At 44.9% G+C, this 21,263-nt stretch overlaps 1 protein-coding gene across 3 annotated transcripts in view; it reads right to left on the bottom strand.

The window, feature by feature from the left end:
• Positions 1–21,263, bottom strand: part of LOC130283893 (transmembrane protein 132D-like) — a 1,207,099-nt gene that overhangs the window by 827,138 nt on the left and 358,698 nt on the right. For all 3 annotated transcript variants that reach the window (XM_056533602.1, XM_056533611.1, XM_056533592.1), the window contains exon 2: positions 2,161–3,040. In XM_056533602.1, the coding sequence (XP_056389577.1) occupies positions 2,161–3,040 (880 nt within the window). The remainder of the gene's footprint in view (positions 1–2,160; positions 3,041–21,263) is intronic.

The raw sequence follows: 21,263 nt of genomic DNA, 5'->3' as shown, positions 1-21,263 counted from the left end.
CAACTCCCCCGTACTTGTGCAATCGGTTCTCCTCCACCGTCTCAAACTATATTCCAAAACAAGGGTTCACAGCACTTGTATTTAAACGTCCATTTTATTTCTTTATTAAAAGCAGATAGCGTAACTAAAGTAAGGTGCAAATATTAAAGACATGAGGTAAAACCTCCCCCTCTGATGCATTTCCACCCTAACGGGCCTTAGTCATTCTATTTCCGGCAGGGCGGAAATGTGTCATAGCATTGGAGCGCCGATCTGACAGCCAGGAGACAGGTAAGGGGGAGTGGGTATCCTGATCAGCTCCTCTGAGCTACCAAAGTCTGATTTTTACAGTTTGAGATCAAGAAAATATGATGGATTTGAGCTGAGGAAAACCAGACAGATCAGAGCAGGTGTAAAAAAAAAAAAAAAGTAGGGAAAAGTGCAAAACGTAGGGAAACCTTAGTAGATATTAAATAGTAAAGAAACCTAAACTCCACTCTTAGTAAATCAGGGCCACTGTATGTTAATACAATGCCAAGGAGAAAAGACATCAACAATGATCTTAGAAAAGCAATTATTGCTGCACATCAACCTAGAAAGGGTTAAAAGGCCATTTCCAAACAATGAAGTCAACCTTTCTACAGTGAGAAAGATTATTTATTAAAAGCAAACATTCAAGTTTACAATCTTTCAGGAGAGGACATCGCAGAAAATTCTACCCCAGGTCAAACCATGCCATGCTCAGAGAAATTGCTAAAAAAAACAATCTCAGACCCTTCAGGACTCTGTTAACATGTTAAATGGGTACTCCGGCCCTAATACATCTTATCCCCTATCCTTTGGATAGGGGATAAGATGTATTAGGGCCGGAGTACCCCTTTAAATGCTAATGTTTATGTGGCCCTGAGACAGGGGATAAGATGTCTCATCGCAGGGGTCCTGCCGCTGGGGACCCTCGCAATCTTGTATTCACCACCCACCTGTTTGAGCTTCATGCCGCGGTGCCAGCTCAGAAACAGCCAGCTGGCAACCACAGAGCCGGAGTATCGTGACGTCACCCGCCCCCGCCTCCGCTATGCAAGTCTATGGGAGGGGGCATGACGGGGGTGGGAGGGTGATGTCACACGGGGGGCGGAGTCGTCACATCACGATACTCCGGCCCCGTGGCCACCACCCGGCTGTTTGTGAGCTGACATTGAGCTCAAACAGGTGGGGGGCGAATACAAGATTGCAGGGGTCCCCAGCGGCAGGACCCCCGCGGTGAGATAAGATGTATCAGGTCCGGAGTACCCCTTTAAGTTTACAAAGTTGCATCTGAACAAGACATCAGGAAAAATGTCCTTTGGACAAACAAGACCAAAGTGGAGATGTGTGGCCATAATGCACAGCTTCACATTTGGCAAAAACATAAACACAGTATTTTAGCACAAACATCTCATATCAAGCACAGCTCAAGCACAGTTGTGGAGGGGTATGATATGGGCTTGTTTTTCAGTTTTACAGGACCTAGGCTCTTTGCAGTCATTGAGTTGACCATTAACTTCTCTGTATATTTTTGTTAGTAAAATGTGAGCCCATCTATGCAACAGAAAAAAACTGTATAATACAACAGGACAATGATCCCAAGCATACCAGCAAATCTACAGTACATCAGAATGGCTGAAAAAATAAATAATGGTGACGTAGGTGAAAAACAGCAAAATGCTAGTCCTACCGCTCTATGCGAGCGAACACAAGGCAGCATGGGATGTAAACTGTGCATTATTAATAGTTGCCTGGAAGATTCAATGAAAAGTATTTTTCCTGTAGTTGAGGGAGATTTTGAACAAGTAGTTTAAAAATTAAGTTACAGAAATAGATAAGAGGGCTCCATACTACTGCAAAAAGTAAGTTATACAACATGGGCATCATTTTTATATCACATAATTTTGGTCCAAGGAATCAGAAGTATCTTTAAAGATTTACATTTCCTTGTAAAATATAATAGAACATACCAATAATGATAGATTCATTTAATATATTCATAAATAAGTATGCTAGAATTTGTATTTAGCTTATGTTTATTGCTTGCTTAGATCATATAATAACCTACTTTGCCTGTTTATAAAGGTTAAACATTATAGCACTTGTATATATTTATACGTATGCGTTGGGTTGAAAAAAAAAACACATATTGCTTACCTTAGCTTGAATTTAGCCTGCGTAAAATTTTTAGGAAGAAACACAAAAAATGATAGAATATCCCCTGTCCTTACACTCCGAGAGATGGAACGTATAGCTATCTTTCCATCAATCACAACTTCAATGGATGAGTTCCTACTGGGGGCTTGGTATAGGTAGACACTTCCAATTCTCTGCAGCGGAGGGCCAGAATCATCAAAATAATTACGAGATGTCTGGCTTTTCCTTGTGTCCTCCTCCGCACAATTGTCTTTTTCATTAGTTTGCAGAATAGAATAATACAATTCCACTGGACTACCATCCGGTTGCTCCAACATCCTTTTGTGTCCTGCCACCACTGTTGGTGGATCAAACCAGCTAGAAAGGAGCTCAAGCTCAGCAACACACAATCCCAGGTCACCTGTTAACTTGCATAATGCCTTAACTTCTCTTGTCTCCCGGAAGGCAAATACTTTGACACAAGGAAGTCTTTCTGTAGTGCTATAATCGTCCCAGTCTCTACCCACAATATAAAATAAAACTTGAACTTTAGGCTTAGAGCGATAAATTTTATCCTTTAGAATAAACGCTTTAATCTTCCAGTTAAATGTAAATTTATCTGTAGATCCAAAATGGCTAGAAATTAACAGTAAATCCTGTGGCACTTCTTGTTCAATAACAAATGGTCCATAGGTGGCATTCATCACCGGTTGTTTCTTGGCCTTATAAATGAGAAATGATTCAACTCGAGACTGCAGACTAGAATTCCTCATAATGTCCTGGTTTGCTTCTTTAAGGAAGAAGGAAAGCTCGGTCTGATGGATAGTGTAGCTCACTGGTAGATAAGTCGGAAGCAAAGAAAACCTTTGTATGCTGTCTAATATCCCACGGCTTTCTGTCACTGTTGAAAAAGTATAAATAATTCACAATGAATGTGCAACCAAAGAGTTCTAGCATAAGAAAAGGTAAATTACTTTAGCATAAAGACTTCATGCAAATTGTGTGAGGTTGTCAAAGAAAGGTAGTAATATCTTCATAATTATTGTATTTGTTACTTTGACAACCCAATTGATACACCTGAAGACCAAAATGAAGACAGGTCTGTGTCGATAAAAACTGCTCGTCATGTTAATTATTCTTTTTATAGTAATAATTTGTCTTATCATAATAGAGACAAAGCCCTACTATACATAACATTTATATTGAGGTTCACCTGCCAACTTACTGTGGGGAATCTCAGCAAGGACTCTAGCCTAAAGGGGTCCATATTTTAAGTACCGTATATACTCGAGTATTAGCCGTTCCAAATATAAGCTGCGGCCCCTAATTTCACCCCCAAAACCTAGGAAAAGTTATTGACTCGACTATAAGCCTAGGGTGGGAAATACATCATCTCCCCCATGTCATCATCCCCCCTGTCATCATTATCCCCCTGTCATTATCACCCTCATCATCATCCCCCTCGTCTTCATCCCACCCCTTCATCATCACCGCCTGTCAATCCCTTCGTCATCATCCAGACCCCCCTTTTGTTTTCTAATCACCTCCCCAGTTGTTGCTTTCTCGGTGGGAAGGGTGAGCTGGTCCGGGCCATCCATCTTCGGCCATCTTTGCTTCAGGGACCAACCGGTGGGGAGGGTTAGTCGTTCCGGGCTGTCCATCTTCACCGGGAGGCCGGCTTATACACGAGTATATACGGTAGGAGTATTAGCATAGCTAATGGAGTATTAACAGTCCTAAAGAACCCATATAACAAACAGCTCTGCAGAATGATCTTTTCCTAGTTGACTTTCTGTCTCTAACACGTGAATTGAAAGTGTGATTTAACAATTAACATGTCATTATTCGCCTGTCAAATATTTCTCTGAAAAATAGGAAGTTGACATCAATATCAAACTTTGTTTTCTGGTGAAGTGTTGCTCTTGGATGAAGTCTGCATACAAAAGCAACTAAATGTCACTGTTTAGATCCTTGACACCGGTTGTTTATTAGTATAAAGAATTCTCCTATCAGGGGACCTCTTAAACCCCTTTCGTGCTGACAGGCAAATGCCTGTGATATATTTTCCATCTTCAAACAGTTGTCATTCACTATATCTTACCATTACACAGTTAATGGTGTAATATATATATATATATATATATATATATATATATATATATATATATATAAGAAATTTGCCAGCGTGGAAAGGGCATAAAATCCCTTTATTGCATAAAATCCAAAACACAGGACAAGGTAACCAAAATTACGCGTTTCAGGCGTGTACCGCCCTTAGCCATATACATGTATACACGCGTCATTTTGGTTACCTTTTCCTGTGTTTCGGATTTAATGCAATAAAGGGATTTTCTGCACTTTCCACCCCAGCAAATTTCTCCTTTCTATATCTGCTGGTGTTGCCGCACACCTGCCGCGCTGTGGACGGATCTTGATTGGGTGAGCTGATCTTCACGTCTCTACTATATATATATATATATATATATATATATAGATAGATATCCAATAAGAACAGCACCTCCAGAAGTGTATAGAAAAATATGTAGAAAAAAAGAAATCGGGGTGCCCGCATATTCTGAACCTTGGTCCACTGGTTCCTCAATGCATACAAAAATATAGAAGCAGCACACCACAGGTAGATTTCAAAGAAACGGTGAGTTTATTCCATGATGTGAGAGACTACATTTCTCCAGCCTCACGCTGGCTTTGTCAAGTGACTTGAGAAAGCCAGCGTGAGGCTGGAGAAACGTAGTCTCTCACATCATGGAATAAACTCGCCGTTCCTTTGAAATCTACCTGTGGTGTGCTGCTTCTATATTTTTGTATATATATATATATATATATATATATCAATAATTATCAATAAATTCACAGTAACTGATTTGTAATGCGGATGTAAATAATGGCACAAGTCATGGTTATTTTTTTTCTAATACATTTAAAGAGACCCCAGATATAAAGCCCATTTAATATACAGTTTAGTGTACCCTAATAATATCTGTAGGCACACATCTCAAGCTGAGGTGTACGTGACTATAGCTTTTTTCTACTCGAAGTCTATTATGTTAGCTTCCACAAAATCACCTTGAACAGAAATGTTTATGAAGTCTGATGTATTTGTGAATTAAAAACTTATAATACTGCCTCACTAATCACTAAATTATAAGGTCTAAAGTGCTTGTGGGTGCTGTACCCCTTCATTTCTGCTCTCCCCAGAAAGCTGAGTGTAACAAATATGAATTTATAAAATGTCTTATAGACATTGCCTTAATCTGTACACCACTTTAACTCCTCTGGGGGGAAATAGAAAGCATGGGAAGCAAAGGGTCAAAACTTCATTTTAGTAATCCTTATTCTTTAAAGTGAGTGTATCACTGCCAGAACCAGGGCACAGTAAAACTTCCCTTATGCCAAGTAATCTATACACAATGGGAAAGATTCAACCAGTTGCCCATAGCAACCAATCAGATCCCTTCTTTCATTTTTCAGAGGCCTTTTAAAAATGACAGAAGCAATCCGATTTGTTGCTATGGGCAACTAGTCAACTTTTCCTCAGCACAGTTCTTGATGACTCTCCCCCAATATGACTGTTCATAATTCTTTCATAATTCTTTATCAATGTTCTTGGGCATTTCAAGAGGTAGTTATTTCTAGGATAGGTTCATGAAGAGAAAGAAGAAACATCGGCAACTCACCAGATTCAGCAAGAGGTATCACGCAAGTCGTGCGAAACAGAGCTCGGTCGTCTATCACTGTCCCCCCCACTACCCTCTTCCGATTAATATGTGTATGTGAGTATGCTTCAATAAAGAAGATACCTCTTGCTGAATCTGGTGAGTTGCTGATGTTTCTTCTTTCTCTTCATGAACGTATATGAACACTCCTATTCACATCAGAGCACCGCCACCAGCACCATTGCTACATCTACATCAAGCAGTAGTTCCAAGCTCCATCGCTTCACGCAGTGCCGCGTTACCGCTTGTTGTGAATTCCCAGGATAGGGCCTAAGTGTCAAATCACAGATAATTTGACTACTGGGACCCCTGTGATCTTGAGAAAGGGACTCTGACTTCTTTCTTTTAAATAGAGGAGCAACTTGCACGTTCACCTCACGCCTCCATTAGTTGTCTACAGACCTGCTGGTGATAGCCAAGCAATGTATTCAGCTATCATGCATAAGCGAGTTGATACTCTATTCAAAACAAAGGAGTTGGGAGTGCAGTAGCCCCATAGCAGGGAAAGGGTCCCAGAAGTTCCCTTCCCGCACACGATATGAAACTTAGCCCCTATCCTATGAATAGAGGATAGGTACATCTTGACTGATTTAACTCTTCCCTCATTAATAAACATTGTAAAAAGCTCCCATTATGCTGTGAGAAAGTAGAATGATAAAAGTATTCATAACATAGACCTCCTCGACAGAATCCCAGCAAAAGTGAAGTTAGGCTAGGTTCACATATATCAGGCGTCCAGCACCGGTGTGCACCTGAGGGAAACTGATGCTAGAACTCATCCCATTAATTTGAATGGGACAGTTCACAATCATTCAGCATCTCAATTTTAATGCCAGATGGTTGGACATGCTGGAAAGTACCCAGACAGAGGAATGCAGCTTCCTGTGTTTCCCTGTCCGCTGTGCAGAAACAATGGAAGCTGGATGGCAAACAACTGATGAAAACTTGTCATCAGTTGTGGCATCAGTTGCGTCAAGATCTAGGCTGAGTTCACCTATGCTGAATGCCAGACATATGTGAACCCAGCCTAAGTGTTCTTTTGATCTTTTCTCTAGTAATATCACTTTGGTAAAAACATTAGTGACAAAGTAATAATTTCCTCGGAAAAGCGCACCCTTTAGCCATTTGACTAGAGCTGCTATTAAACTACAGCACTGAATTGGAAGTATGGCTTCTGGTTTCCACTCATTTCCTATAATAATTATTATAAATTATAAATAATAAGCCAGCTACATTCTTTACTCATTTAGCCATATTCTGTCCATTACTTTTCATCTATTTCTACTTAACCTTTCTCCTTAGTTCAGAATATTTGACTTATACATAATTTAAGATTAACGGAAAGGAAGCTGATCTGTAGCAAATAAATTAGCAGAGCACATATCTGACTGGAGAAATTGGTGAAATAATGGTTAGGTTGAGGATTTTCTGAAGAAGCAGTATGGCCTGGCTTACATATAGTTTATAGTTCAACTGCAGTAATAATGGGTTTGCATAACTACAACAAAAGGTTTTAATATTTGTGTGAAACAGCTATATGAATGAATTACAGCAAATAACGGCACACACATATATAAAGCAGACACCAAGTTTCAAATAAAATACATGTATGTCACTAACATATGTAACATATGTTTTAAGCAGAAAGATATCAATCATGTCAAATGAAATTAAAACAAGAAAAGTCTCAAAGAGCTAAAGAAATCAATGAAACAATATATCAACCTGTGAATATAAAGTTTGCAAAATCTGCAAAACAGCAGACAAGAAAATGTAGTAATAATACCAAGTAAGGCTTAGACTTATATACTACAATCGAGAAAAACTGAAATATAATAGTTACTTGTAGACCAAACCTCAATAAGAATAAATAGAATGATATAAAAATGTGAGGTCAATCATTATGTTACCACAAATTCTTCAGGATCTTGATATTGAGCAAGTTATTGTATCTAGTGTTTAATCTGTTATGGTCCTTTTTATTTATGGGATCCTTCCAAGCTTTTCTTAACTCTTTGAGCCTTTTAATTCTTTTTAATGGTATATGTAATTTTTGCATAATAAAGTATGTTTAAGTGTATTTTCTTTGAAAGTTTGTGTGTGCTTTCTTTGTGTCTTTATATATGACTTTCTTGTTGTAATTGTCTCCTTACACATGAGTGGCAGCACCCCTATATTCTACATATTATTTTGCATTAAAATAATATGGGAGAATCCATTCCAAATAAAAACAACACAGATTTGCCATTGTTTTGGACCTCCCATTGACTTCACAAAACAATTAAAATCAGCATTAAGAAATGGCAAAACAAAAAAAGTGTTTAAGCAATGTTGTACAATCCCCTTTGAAAGTAATATGATGTGGATTTGAACGGATTCCACTCAGATTTTGATGCAGAATCTAGCACAATTTTTAACATGTGAACATATTCTTATCAAATAATTATTGCATACTGAACATCTAGTGCTCACAAAAAAAAAAAAAAAATTCTCATTAATAAAAATACAATCTACTTCAAACCCAATCTCAGTACAAGTAAAGCCTAAAAACGAAAATCAAAATTCAGTAGAAATATTTTGTTAGTTTGCTTCCCTACAAGTCTTTGGATTGTTATTATTCTTTATGTGATTTTATTTCCTTTAACCCCTTAAGGACTCAGGGTTTTTCAATTTTTGCACTTTCATTTTTCCTCCTTACCTTTTAAAAATCATAACCCTTTCAATTTTCCACCTAAAAATCCATATTATGGCTTATTTTTTGCGTCGCCAATTCTACTTTGCAGTGACATTAGTCATTTTACCCAAAAATGCACGGCGAAACGGAAAAAAAAATCATTGTGCGACAAAATCGAAGAAAAAATGCCATTTTGTAACTTTTTGGGGCTTCCGTTTCTACGCAGTGCATATTTCGGTAAAAATGACACCTTATCATTATTCTGTAGGTCCATACGGTTAAAATGATAGCCTACTCATGTAGGTTTGATTTTGTCGCACTTCTGGAAAAAATCATAACTACATGCAGGAAAATGTATACATTTAAAAATGTAATTTTATGACCCCTATAACTTTTTTATTTTTCCACATACAGGGCGGTATGAGGACTCATTTTTTGCGCCATGATCTGAAGTTTTTATCGGTATGATTTTTGTTTTGATCTGACTTTTTTATCACTTTTTATTCATTTTTTAATGGTATAAAAAGTGACCAAAATACGCTTTTTTGGACTTTGGAATTTTTTGCGCGTACGCCATGGACCGTGCGGTTTAATTAATTATATATTTTTATAGTTCGGACATTTACGCACGCAGCGATACCACATATGTTTATTTTTTTTTTTTACACTGTTTTATTTTTTTTATGGGAAAAGGAGGGTGATTCAAACTTTTATTAACACTTTTTTTTTTTACATTTTTTTTGCAGTGTTATAGGTCCCATAGGGACCTATAACACTGCACACACTGATTTCCTATTCTGATCACTGGCGTGTATTAACACGCCTGTGATCAGTGTTATCGGCGCTTGACTGCTCCTGCCTGGATCTCAGGCACGGAGCAGTCATTCGCCGATCGGACACCGAGGAGGCAGGTAAGGGCCCTCCCGGTGTCCTGTCAGCTGTTCGGGACGCCGTGATTTCACCGCGGCGGTCCTGAACATCCCGACTGAGCAGCCGGGTCACTTTCACTTTCACTTTAGAAGCGGCGGTCAGCTTTGACCGCCGCTTTTAAAGGGTCAATACCGCACATCGCTGCGATCGGTGATGTGTGGTATTAGCCGCGGGTCCCGGCCGTTGATGAGCGCTGGGACCAACGCGATATGATGCGGGATCGCGATCCCGCTTCATATCGCGGTAGCCGGCGCAGGACGTAAATATACATCCTGCGTCGTTAAGGGGTTAAAAGGATTATTTAATACTTTGTATGCTTCAGGAAAATTGATATGTATGATCAAATTCCATATGTCCAAAATAAAAATAAGTTAGTCTCTCTATTAGAGATGAGCGAACTTTTGAAAAATTTGATTCGGCCGATTCGCCAAATTTTACGAAAAAATTTGTTTCAGACAGAATTTATTTGTGGCGAATCGTTATAAAAAATGGCTATTTCTGGCCTACTGAGAGCCTTGAAGGGGGTAGAGCACTTTGCCTTGTCCTATCACGCATAGGGAGTGTCCTATGTTAGTTAAATAATACTGTTATTTAGTATGACATGCAGATTACAGGCATTGCTATTAGAATCACTGCTGCAGAGCGTCAATGTGGCAGCAGAGAGACCATATGGTGTCAACTTTGAAGAGAATAAAGAGATTTTTTATGTAATTTTAATTTAATTTATTTGAATTTATTTACATTTTTTGAGTACCCATTCAGGTGAGCATCGAGCAGGTGGTCCTCCGCCATGCAAGATACCACCTGTTCCAGCCCCTGCCTCTCAGTGCCCCCCTGACTATGAAAGTGCGAATGATTCATTTAATCAGTTATGGTTCATTGTTATCGCTCCAAACTGTTCCATTGAATTCTTGTGATAATTCCACAGATAATATGACATAGACGACCATAGGGCCCCAGTCTTGAAAAGATTACATACATTTTTTTTTATTTAAATTTAAGATTTATATTATATTCCAAAATGTATTGTCCCGGTGTTTACTTTGAACTAATACTGTATGACCACAAAACCCAATTGTTACGCCTAGCGCTCCGGGTCCCCGCTCCTCCCCGGAGCGCTCACGGCGTCTTTCTCCCTGCAGCGCCCCGGTCAGTCCCGCTGACCGGGAGCGCTGCACTGTCTTGGCCGTTGGGGATGCGATTCGCACAGCGGGACGCGCCCGCTCGCGAATCGCATCCCAGGTCACTTACCCGTCCCGGTCCCCTGCTGTCATGTGCTGGCGCGCGCGGCTCCGCTCTCTAGGGCGCGCGCGCGCCAGCTCTCTGAGACTTAAAGGGCCAGTGCACCAATGATTGGTGCCTGGCCCAATTAGCTTAATTGGTTCCCACCTGTTCCCTGCCTATATCTAGTCTCCTCCCTTGCACTCCCTTGCCGGATCTTGTTGCCTTAGTGCCAGTGAAAGCGTTTCCTTGTGTGTTCCTAGCCTGTGTTCCAGACCTCCTGCCGTTGCCCCTGACTACGATCCTTGCTGCCTGCCCCGACCTTCTGCTACGTCCGACCTTGCTTCTGTCTACTCCCTTGTACCGCGCCTATCTTCAGCAGCCAGAGAGGTTGAGCCGTTGCTAGGGGATACGACCTGGTCACTACCGCCGCAGCAAGACCATCCCGCTTTGCGGCGGGCTCTGGTGAAAACCAGTAGTGACTTAGAACCGATCCTCTAGCACGGTCCACGCCAATCCCTCTCTGGCACAGAGGATCCACTACCTGCCAGCCGGCATCGTGACAGTAGATCCGGCCATGGATCCCGCTGAGGTGCCGCTGCCAAGTCTCGCTGATCTTCCCACGGTGGTCGCTCAGCAATCGCAGCAGATTGCCCAACAAGGACAGCAGCTGTCGCAGTTGACCGCCATGTTACAGCAAATTCTGCCTCTGCTACAGCAGCAACCATCTCCTCCGCCAGCTCCTGCACCTCCTCCGCAGCGAGTGGCCGCTCCTAACCTCCGCTTGTCCCTGCCGGACAAATTTGATGGGGACTCCAGACTCTGCCGTGGATTTTTGTCTCAGTGTTCCCTGCATATGGAGATGTTGTCAGACTTGTTTCCTACAGAACGGTCTAAGGTGGCGTTCGTAGTAAGTCTTCTTTCAGGAAAGGCCTTGTCTTGGGCCACACCGCTCTGGGACCGCAATGATCCTGCCACAGCCACAGTCCAGTCCTTCTTTGCTGAAGTCCGAAGTGTCTTTGAGGAACCTGCCCGAGCCTCTTCTGCTGAGACTGCCTTGCTGAACCTGGTCCAGGGTAATTCTTCCGTTGGCGAGTACGCCATACAATTCCGTACTTTTGCTTCTGAACTATCCTGGAATAATGAGGCTCTCTGCGCGACCTTTAAAAAAGGCCTATCCAGTCGCATCAAGGATGTGCTGGCCGCACGAGAGATTCCTGCCAACCTCCAAGAACTCATCCATTTGGCTACCCGCATTGACATGCGTTTTTCTGAGCGACACCAAGAGCTCCGCCAGGAAAAAGACTTAGATCTCTGGGCTCCTCTCCCACAGCATCCTTTGCAGTCTTCGCCTGGGCCTCCCGCCGAGGAGGCCATGCAAGTGGATCGGTCTCGCCTGACCCAGGAAGAGAGGAATCGCCGTAGAGAAGAAAATCTCTGTCTGTATTGTGCCAGTACTGAGCATTTCTTGGTGGATTGCCCTATCCGTCCTCCACGCCTGGGAAACGCACGCACGCACCCAGCTCACGTGGGTGTGGCATCTTTTGCTTCTAAGTCTTCTTCTCCACGTCTCACGGTGCCCGTGCGGATTTCCCCTACAGCCAACTCCTCCATCTCAGCCGTGGCCTGCTTGGACTCTGGTGCCTCCGGGAATTTTATGTTGGAGTCCTTTGTTAATAGATTCAGCATCCCGGTGACCCGTCTCGTCAAACCGCTCTACATTTCCGCGGTCAACGGAGCCAGATTGGACTGCACCGTGCGTTACCGCACAGAACCCCTCCTGATGTCTATCGGACCCCACCACGAAAGGATTGAGTTCTTCATTCTCCCCAACTGTACCTCTGAGGTCCTCCTCGGTCTGCCTTGGCTCCGGCTTCATTCCCCCACCATTGATTGGACCACCGGGGAGATCAGGAACTGGGACTCTGCCTGCCACAGGAAGTGCCTCTCCCCCCCTCCCAGTCCCATCAGGCAAGCCTCTGTGCCTCCCCATGGCTCCCGTCCTGGTGTCACACTGCCCCGTGCCAGGCCTCGCCCTCTGCCCTCCCTCCCCATTCCCACTCCTGCTGTACTGCCTGCCGTTGAGGAAACCCTCCATTCTTTCCAGGTGTCCTCATCCCAGGGGAGGCAGTTACCGGACAAAGAGAAGGGGAGACCTAAGGGGGGGGGTACTGTTACGCCTAGCGCTCCGGGTCCCCGCTCCTCCCCGGAGCGCTCACGGCGTCTTTCTCCCTGCAGCGCCCCGGTCAGTCCCGCTGACCGGGAGCGCTGCACTGTCTTGGCCGTTGGGGATGCGATTCGCACAGCGGGACGCGCCCGCTCGCGAATCGCATCCCAGGTCACTTACCCGTCCCGGTCCCCTGCTGTCATGTGCTGGCGCGCGCGGCTCCGCTCTCTAGGGCGCGCGCGCGCCAGCTCTCTGAGACTTAAAGGGCCAGTGCACCAATGATTGGTGCCTGGCCCAATTAGCTTAATTGGTTCCCACCTGTTCCCTGCCTATATCTAGTCTCCTCCCTTGCACTCCCTTGCCGGATCTTGTTGCCTTAGTGCCAGTGAAAGCGTTTCCTTGTGTGTTCCTAGCCTGTGTTCCAGACCTCCTGCCGTTGCCCCTGACTACGATCCTTGCTGCCTGCCCCGACCTTCTGCTACGTCCGACCTTGCTTCTGTCTACTCCCTTGTACCGCGCCTATCTTCAGCAGCCAGAGAGGTTGAGCCGTTGCTAGGGGATACGACCTGGTCACTACCGCCGCAGCAAGACCATCCCGCTTTGCGGCGGGCTCTGGTGAAAACCAGTAGTGACTTAGAACCGATCCTCTAGCACGGTCCACGCCAATCCCTCTCTGGCACAGAGGATCCACTACCTGCCAGCCGGCATCGTGACACCAATCTAACAAGGAGTCACATGGTGGCACAATGACAGATCCTAGAGGTGGCAGCAGCATGAGGAGACCATAATCTGGCAGAACCACCCAGTCTGGAGGTGGCAACAGCCTGACAAGACCATAGGGCCTCACAATAGAGAGGATTATAGATATTTTTGAAATTTTAAATTGAAGATTTTAGATATATGAACATTTTTAAAGTTTAATTTGAGGTGCCAACAGTATAAGGAGACCATATGGTTGTAAAATGACACAGCCTGGAGATGGCGGCAGCAGGAGTAGACAATAGGGCTTCACATTCCCTAAGATTAAAAGATTAATTTGAAAATAGAAATTGAAGATTTATGGTAGCTAGTGGTACCATAAAATATTTTTAGGTAAGTTCCCAGGCCCAGCAGCATCAGTAAACCATATAGTGGCAAAATGGCACAGCCTGGAGCTGCTGGCAGCATGAGTAGACAATGACAATGAGTAGACAGTAGGGCTTCACAATCCCTAAGATTAAAAGATTAATTTTAAAATTGAAATTGAAGATGTTGAAATTGAAATTTAAGATTACACTCCAAAGTTTTAATGTCCCGGGCTCCGGTGTGTGGTTACAAAGGACCAAATCTAACAATGAGTCACATGTCGGCACAATGACAGAGCCTGGAGGTGGTGGCAACATGAGTAGACAATAGGGCTTCACAAACGCTAAGATTAAAAGCTGAATTAGTGCTACCATAAAATATTTTAAAATAATGTCCCAGGCCCAGCAGGATCAGTAAACCATATAGTGGCTGAATGGCACAGCCTGTAGTTTGTGGCAGCATGAGGAAACCATATATTGTCTGAATGGCACAGCCTGGAGATGGCTGAAGCATGAGGAGACTATATAGTGGCGGCAGCATGAGTAGAACATATAGTGGCTGATCGGCACAACCTGGAGTTTGTGGCAGCATGAGGATACCATATGAGTGTCTTAATGGCTCAGCCTGGAGGTGGCTAAAGCATGAGGAGACCATATAGTGGCTGAATGGCACAGCCGGGAGTTGACGGCAGCATGAGTAGAACGTATAGTGGCTTAATGGCAAAGCCTAGAGTTTGTGGCAGGATGAGGATACCATATGAGTGTCTGAATGGCCCAGCCTGAAGTTGGCTGAAGCATGAGGAAACCATATAGTGGCTGAATGACACAGCCGGGAGGTGGTGAAGCATGAGGAGACCATATAGCGTATGATTGGCACAGTCTGGAGGTTGCAGCAGCATCATCATCGGGAGTCCTGAAAGTGACCCGGTGACAGAGTGGTGCAGTGGGTGGCAATACCAGTACCTGGTGATGAAGGTGGGTGAAAAAAGGAGAACTTGGCATCAGATGTTTGGCATCAGGTGGGTGGAGTGGTCAGAATAGTAGCTGAGGCCGGTAGGCAGAAGAAAGCGGTCTTTTTTGTCTAAGTATTGGGGTGCACAAGTAAGTATTGAGGATATGCATTAGGTAAAACTTAACTTTTCTTAGAATGAAATATATGGATCCCAATTTTTTTTAAATCTAACAAAAGGAAATGTGTGCAAAAAACACCCTATGCCACCGATACCACCAAGTATTTATGTCATGCAAAGACCTCAAAAAGGTGGAAGGGAACAACGTATGGTCCATTGTAACCAGTGTGGGAAAACACCTTTGCTGTAAGGCCTTACTCTCGCACTATTAATTCCCTTATTGGCAAATGTTACTCATTCTAAAACGGGCATCCCCACACAGAAACCTCTCCCTATTTCCACCTCAAAACACTGTCATTTCCCATGGTTTCTAGTTGGAAATAGGGAGAAGTTCCTGTGTGGGGCTGCCCTTTTTAGGACACGCAACACTTGCCAAGGAGGGAATTAATAGTGCGAGAGTCAGGCCTTATAGGAGAGGTGTTTACCCACACTAGTTACAGTGGACCATACGTTGTTCCCTTCCACCTTTTTGAGGTCTTTGCATGACATAAATACTTGGTGGTATCGGTGGCATAGGGTGTTTTTTGCACACATTTCCTTTTGTTAGATTTAAAAAAAATTGGGGTCCATATATTTTATCCTAAGAAAAGTTACGTTTTACGTAAGGCATATCCTCAATACTTACTTGTGGTCTAATGCAGAGGAATTTCTGAAACTGGGGACCAGCACTTTTATTATGTTTTGCAGTATTCATGGCAGCACAATGAGAGAGCCTGAAGTGGTAGCATCAGCATGAGGAGACCTTAGAGCAGCACAATTATAGAGCCTGGAGGTGGCAGCATTAGCATGAGGAGACCATAGAGCAGCACAATTAGAGAGCCTGGAGGTGGAAGAATCAGTATGAGTAAACCATATGACAGCAAAATGACAGTGCCTGGAGGTGGTAGCATCAGCATGAGGAGACCATATGGTGGCAAAATGACAGAGCGTGGAGGTGGTAGCATTAGCATGAGGAGACCATGGAGCAGAATGAGAGAGCCTGGAGGTGGCAGCATCAGCATGGGGAGACCATATGGTGGCACAATGACAGAGCCTGGAGGTGGTAGCATTAGCATGAGGAGACAATAGAGCAGCACAATGACGGATCCTGGAGGTGGCTCATGAAGTGGATGACTGAGTAAACTGATCAATCACAGCTGGGTTGCTGGTCATGACATGACTGCTAGCTGACACTGGGAGCTCTGACCTCTCACTGCAACTCTGGCTGACACACGCCCCTGCTCTGCTGCAACCTCTGCCTGCGCCTGATTAATTTAGGCCTCTGCCACTCCTCTGTGCATGTCCTGGCTATACTCTGCCTAATATAGTTATTGCGTATATGAGGGGAGTACAATACGCTTCACTACGCTTAAAATTGTATTTGTCCAGAACAGCAGCAGGTGTGTACTATTGGCTGTCCTTTCACAGTATCTAGGCCCTTGACAGATTAACAGGTACAAAATAGTACACTTCTTAGATATACGAATGTGGTATGCACTTATGAGGGCAAAATAATGTCGCGCCCCCTCCCATAGGCTTGCATTGAGGGGGCGGGGCGTGACATCACACGGGGGGCGGATCCATGACATCACTTTACTCCGTCCCCGTGGTCGCCAGTAATCAGACCCAGAGCGAGCACGCTCCTGGGGCTGATTCTAACGGGGTGCGGCGTGGAAGATCACGGGGGTCCCCAGTGGCGGGATCCCCCCGATCAGTCATCTTATCCCCTATCCTTTGGATAGGGGATAAGATGTCTTAGCGCGGTGTACGCCTTTAAACCCTTCCTTAAAAGTTTAAATCACCCCCTTTTCCCAAATTCGATATAAAAAAATATATATAAACATAATTTAAAAAAAAATGTGGTATCACCACGTGTGTAAATGTCCAAACTATAAAAATATATCAATAATTAAACAGAACGGTAAATGGTGTACGTGCAAAAAGGTCTCAAAGTCTAAAATAGCGTATTTTTGGTCACTTTTTATACCATAAAAAAATGAATAAAATGCGATCAAAAAGTCTGATCCAAACAAAAATGGTACAAATAAGTAATTCAGATTACGGCGCAAAATATGAGCCCTCATACAGCCCCGTACATGAAAAAATAAAAAAGTTACATGGGTCTGAAAACTGCATGCAGTTATGATTTTTTCCAGAAGTACAACAAAATCAAACCTTTTATGTACTGCGTAGAAACGGAAGCCCCCAAAATTTACAAAATTGTGTTTTTTCTTCAATTTTGTTTCCGTTTCGCTGTAGACTTTTGGGTAAAATGACCAATGTCATTACAAAGTAGAATTGGAGGCGCAAAAAATAAGACATCATATGGTTTTGTAGGCGCAAAATTTAAAGGCTTATTAATTTTAAAAGCTAAGGAGGAAAAAATTAAAGTTGAAGAAAAACGCTTGGTCCTTAAGGGGTTAATGGAACTTTTTAATCACTTTTTATTAATGTTTTTATGGTATAGGAAGTGACCAAAAATACACAAATTTGGACTTTGGTATTTTTTTTTTTTACATATACATCATTGATCACGTGGTTTAATTCACATTATATTTAAAGAGTACCTCTCATGATCTTGTTAAATTTTATATTTCTCCCAAACCACCCCCTAGCTTTATTTTTATTATTCTTTAGTTTTCTACCTTGATATTGCTCTGTATTTACTGCTCAGTCTCAGTCAGATTCACAGACTGGGAAGGGCATTACTCAGCAGGCATGACATCATCTGAAGCCATACAGGGGAGAACTTCCTCCCTCACTCTGCTACACATAGCCCAGAGCAGTTCAGTGTGAGATGAGCTATGATTGGCTAAGGCTGAACACACCTCCCGTAGCACTACAGACTGCATTTCCTGATTTTGGACTTCTGCCAGGCCAGCAGGAGTCCAAAGTCTGTGCAAGAGATGGGGAGAAATTTGCTCTGGACAAGTAGATGTTACGCCTAGCGCTCCGGGTCCCCGCTCCTCCCCGGAGCGCGTACGGCGTCTCTCTCTCCGCAGCGCCCCGGTCGGTCCCGCTGACCGGGAGCGCTGCCCTGTCATGGCCGTTGGGGATGCGATTCGCACAGCGGGACGCGCCCGCTCGCGAATCGCATCCCAGGTCACTTACCCGTTCCCGTCTCCTGCTGTCATGTGCTGGCGCGCGCGGCTCCGCTCTCTAGGGCGCGCGCGCGCGCCAGCTCCCTGAGATTTAAAGGGCCAGTGCACCAATGATTGGTGCCTGGCCCAATTAGCTTAATTGGCTCCCACCTGTTCCCTGGCTATATATAGTCTCCTCCCTTGCACTCCCTTGCCGGATCTTGTTGCCATCGTGCCTTGTGAAAGCGTTTTGTGTGTTTAAAAGCCAGTGTACCAGAACTCCTGCTATCTCCCCTGACTACGAATCTTGCCGCCTGCCCCCGACCTTCTGCTACGTCCGACTTTGCTTCTGCCTACTCCCTTGTACCTCGCCTATCTTCAGCAGCCAGAGAGGTGAACCGTTGCTAGTGGATACGACCTGGTCACTACCGCCGCAGCAAGACCATCCCGCTTTGCGGCGGGCTCTGGTGAATACCTGTAGTGGCTTAGAACCGGTCCACTAGCGCGGTCCTCGCCACCCCTCTCTGGCACAGAGGATCCACTACCTGCCAGCCGGCATCGTGACAGTAGATCCGGCCATGGATCCCGCTGAGGTTCCCCTGGCAGTTGCCTCAGATATCACCACGGTGCTCGCCCAGCAAACCCGACAGATCGCCCATCTAACCCACCAGCTGTCGGAAGTGTCCACCATTGTGCACCAACATTCGCAACTTCTTCAGCAATCATCTCCTCCGCCAGCTCCTGCACCTCCTCCGCAGCGAGTGGCCACTCCTAGCCTCCGCCTGTCCTTGCCGGACAAATTTAATGGGGACTCTAAGTTTTGCCGTGGCTTTCTTTCGCAATGTTCATTGCACTTGGAGATGATGTCGGACCAGTTTCCCACTGAAAGGTCTAAGGTGGCTTTCGTAGTCAGCCTTCTGTCTGGAAAAGCCCTGTCATGGGCCACACCGCTCTGGGACCGCAATGACCCCGTCACCGCCTCTGTACACTCCTTCTTCTCGGAAATTCGAAGTGTCTTTGAGGAACCTGCCCGAGCCTCTTCTGCTGAGACTGCCCTGCTGAACCTCGTCCAGGGTAATTCTTCCGTTGGCGAGTACGCCATACAATTCCGTACCCTTGCTTCTGAACTTTCCTGGAATAATGAGGCTCTCTGCGCGACCTTTAAAAAAGGCCTATCCAGCAACATTAAAGATGTTCTGGCCGCACGAGAGACTCCTGCTAACCTGCATGAACTCATTCATCTAGCCACTCGCATTGACATGCGTTTTTCTGAGAGGCATCAAGAGCTCCGCCAGGAAAAAGACTTAGATCTCTGGACACCTCTCCCACAGTCTCCACTGCAATCTGCGCCTAGGCCTCCCGCCGAGGAGGCCATGCAAGTGGATCGGTCTCGCCTGACCCTGGAAGAGAGGAATCGCCGTAAGGAAGAGAATCTTTGTCTGTACTGTGCCAGTACTGAACATTTTTTGGTGGAGTGCCCAATCCGTCCTCCACGTCTGGGAAACGCACGCTCGCACCCAGCTCTCGTGGGTGTGGCGTCTCTTGATGCTAAGTCCACTTCTCCACTAGTGTTGAGCGGCATAGGCCATATTCGAATTCGCGAATATTCGCGAATATATGGACGAATATTCGTCATATATTCGCGAATATTCGCATATTCGTTATATTCCCGTTTTATTTTCGCATATGCGAAAACTATCATATGTGCATATTAGCATATACAAAATTAACATACGCGAAAATTCGCATATGTGAAAATTCGCATGTGCTAATTTTCGCATATGCTAATTTTCGCATATGCGAATTTTCGCGCGACAGTCTCACACAGTAGTATTAGAGCCTTCTTTACACCACACAAGCTGGAAGCAGAGAGGGATGATCACTGTGATGTGTACTGTAAAAAAAAAAAAAAAAAAAAAAAAAAAAAAACGAATATTCGTAATTACGAATATATAGCGCTATATTCGCGAAATTCGCGAATTCGCGAATATGTGATATTCGCGAATAATATTCGAATTGCGAATATTCGTGAGCAACACTATTCTCCACGTCTCACGGTGCCTGTTCGGATTTCTACGTCAGCCAGCTCTCCCCTCTCAGCCGTGGCATGCCTGGACTCTGGAGCTTCTGGGAATTTTATTCGGGAGTCCTTAGTGAATAAATTCCGCATTCCGGTGACCCGTCTTGTCAAGCCACTCCACATTTCCGCGGTCAACGGAGCCAGATTGGACTGCACCGTGCGTTATCGCACGGAGCCCCTCCTAATGTGCATCGGACCTCATCACGAGGAAATTGTATTTTTTGTCCTTCCTAATTGCACTTCTGAAGTTCTCCTTGGACTACCCTGGCTTCAACACCATTCCCCAACCCTGGATTGGTCCACTGGGGAGATCAAGAGTTGGGGTCCCTCTTGTTCCAAGGACTGCCTTCAACCGGTCCCCAGTACTCCCTGCCGTGACCCTGTGGTTCCTCCTGTATCCGGTCCCCCTAAGGTCATTAAGGACTCTGCCTGCCACAAGAAATACCTCTCCCCCCCTCCCAGTCCCATCAGGCAAACCTCTGTGTCCCCTCTTGGCCCTCGTCCTGGTGTCACACTGCCCCGTGCCAAGTCTCGCCCTCTGCCCTCCCTCCCCATCCCTACTCCTGCTGTTCCGCCTGCTGTTGAGGAATCCCTCCATCCTTTCCCGGTGTCCTCATCCCAGGGGAGGCAGTTACCAGACAAAGAGAAGGGGAGACCTAAGGGGGGGGGTACTGTTACGCCTAGCGCTCCGGGTCCCCGCTCCTCCCCGGAGCGCGTACGGCGTCTCTCTCTCCGCAGCGCCCCGGTCGGTCCCGCTGACCGGGAGCGCTGCCCTGTCATGGCCGTTGGGGATGCGATTCGCACAGCGGGACGCGCCCGCTCGCGAATCGCATCCCAGGTCACTTACCCGTTCCCGTCTCCTGCTGTCATGTGCTGGCGCGCGCGGCTCCGCTCTCTAGGGCGCGCGCGCGCCAGCTCCCTGAGATTTAAAGGGCCAGTGCACCAATGATTGGTGCCTGGCCCAATTAGCTTAATTGGCTCCCACCTGTTCCCTGGCTATATATAGTCTCCTCCCTTGCACTCCCTTGCCGGATCTTGTTGCCATCGTGCCTTGTGAAAGCGTTT

The sequence above is a fragment of the Hyla sarda genome, chromosome 1, assembly GCF_029499605.1.
Source record: "Hyla sarda isolate aHylSar1 chromosome 1, aHylSar1.hap1, whole genome shotgun sequence".
NCBI classification, from domain to species: Eukaryota; Metazoa; Chordata; class Amphibia; order Anura; family Hylidae; genus Hyla; species Hyla sarda.
The sequence above is the reverse complement of the archived record's forward strand: the minus strand, read 5'-3'. Positions and strand labels throughout refer to the sequence as shown.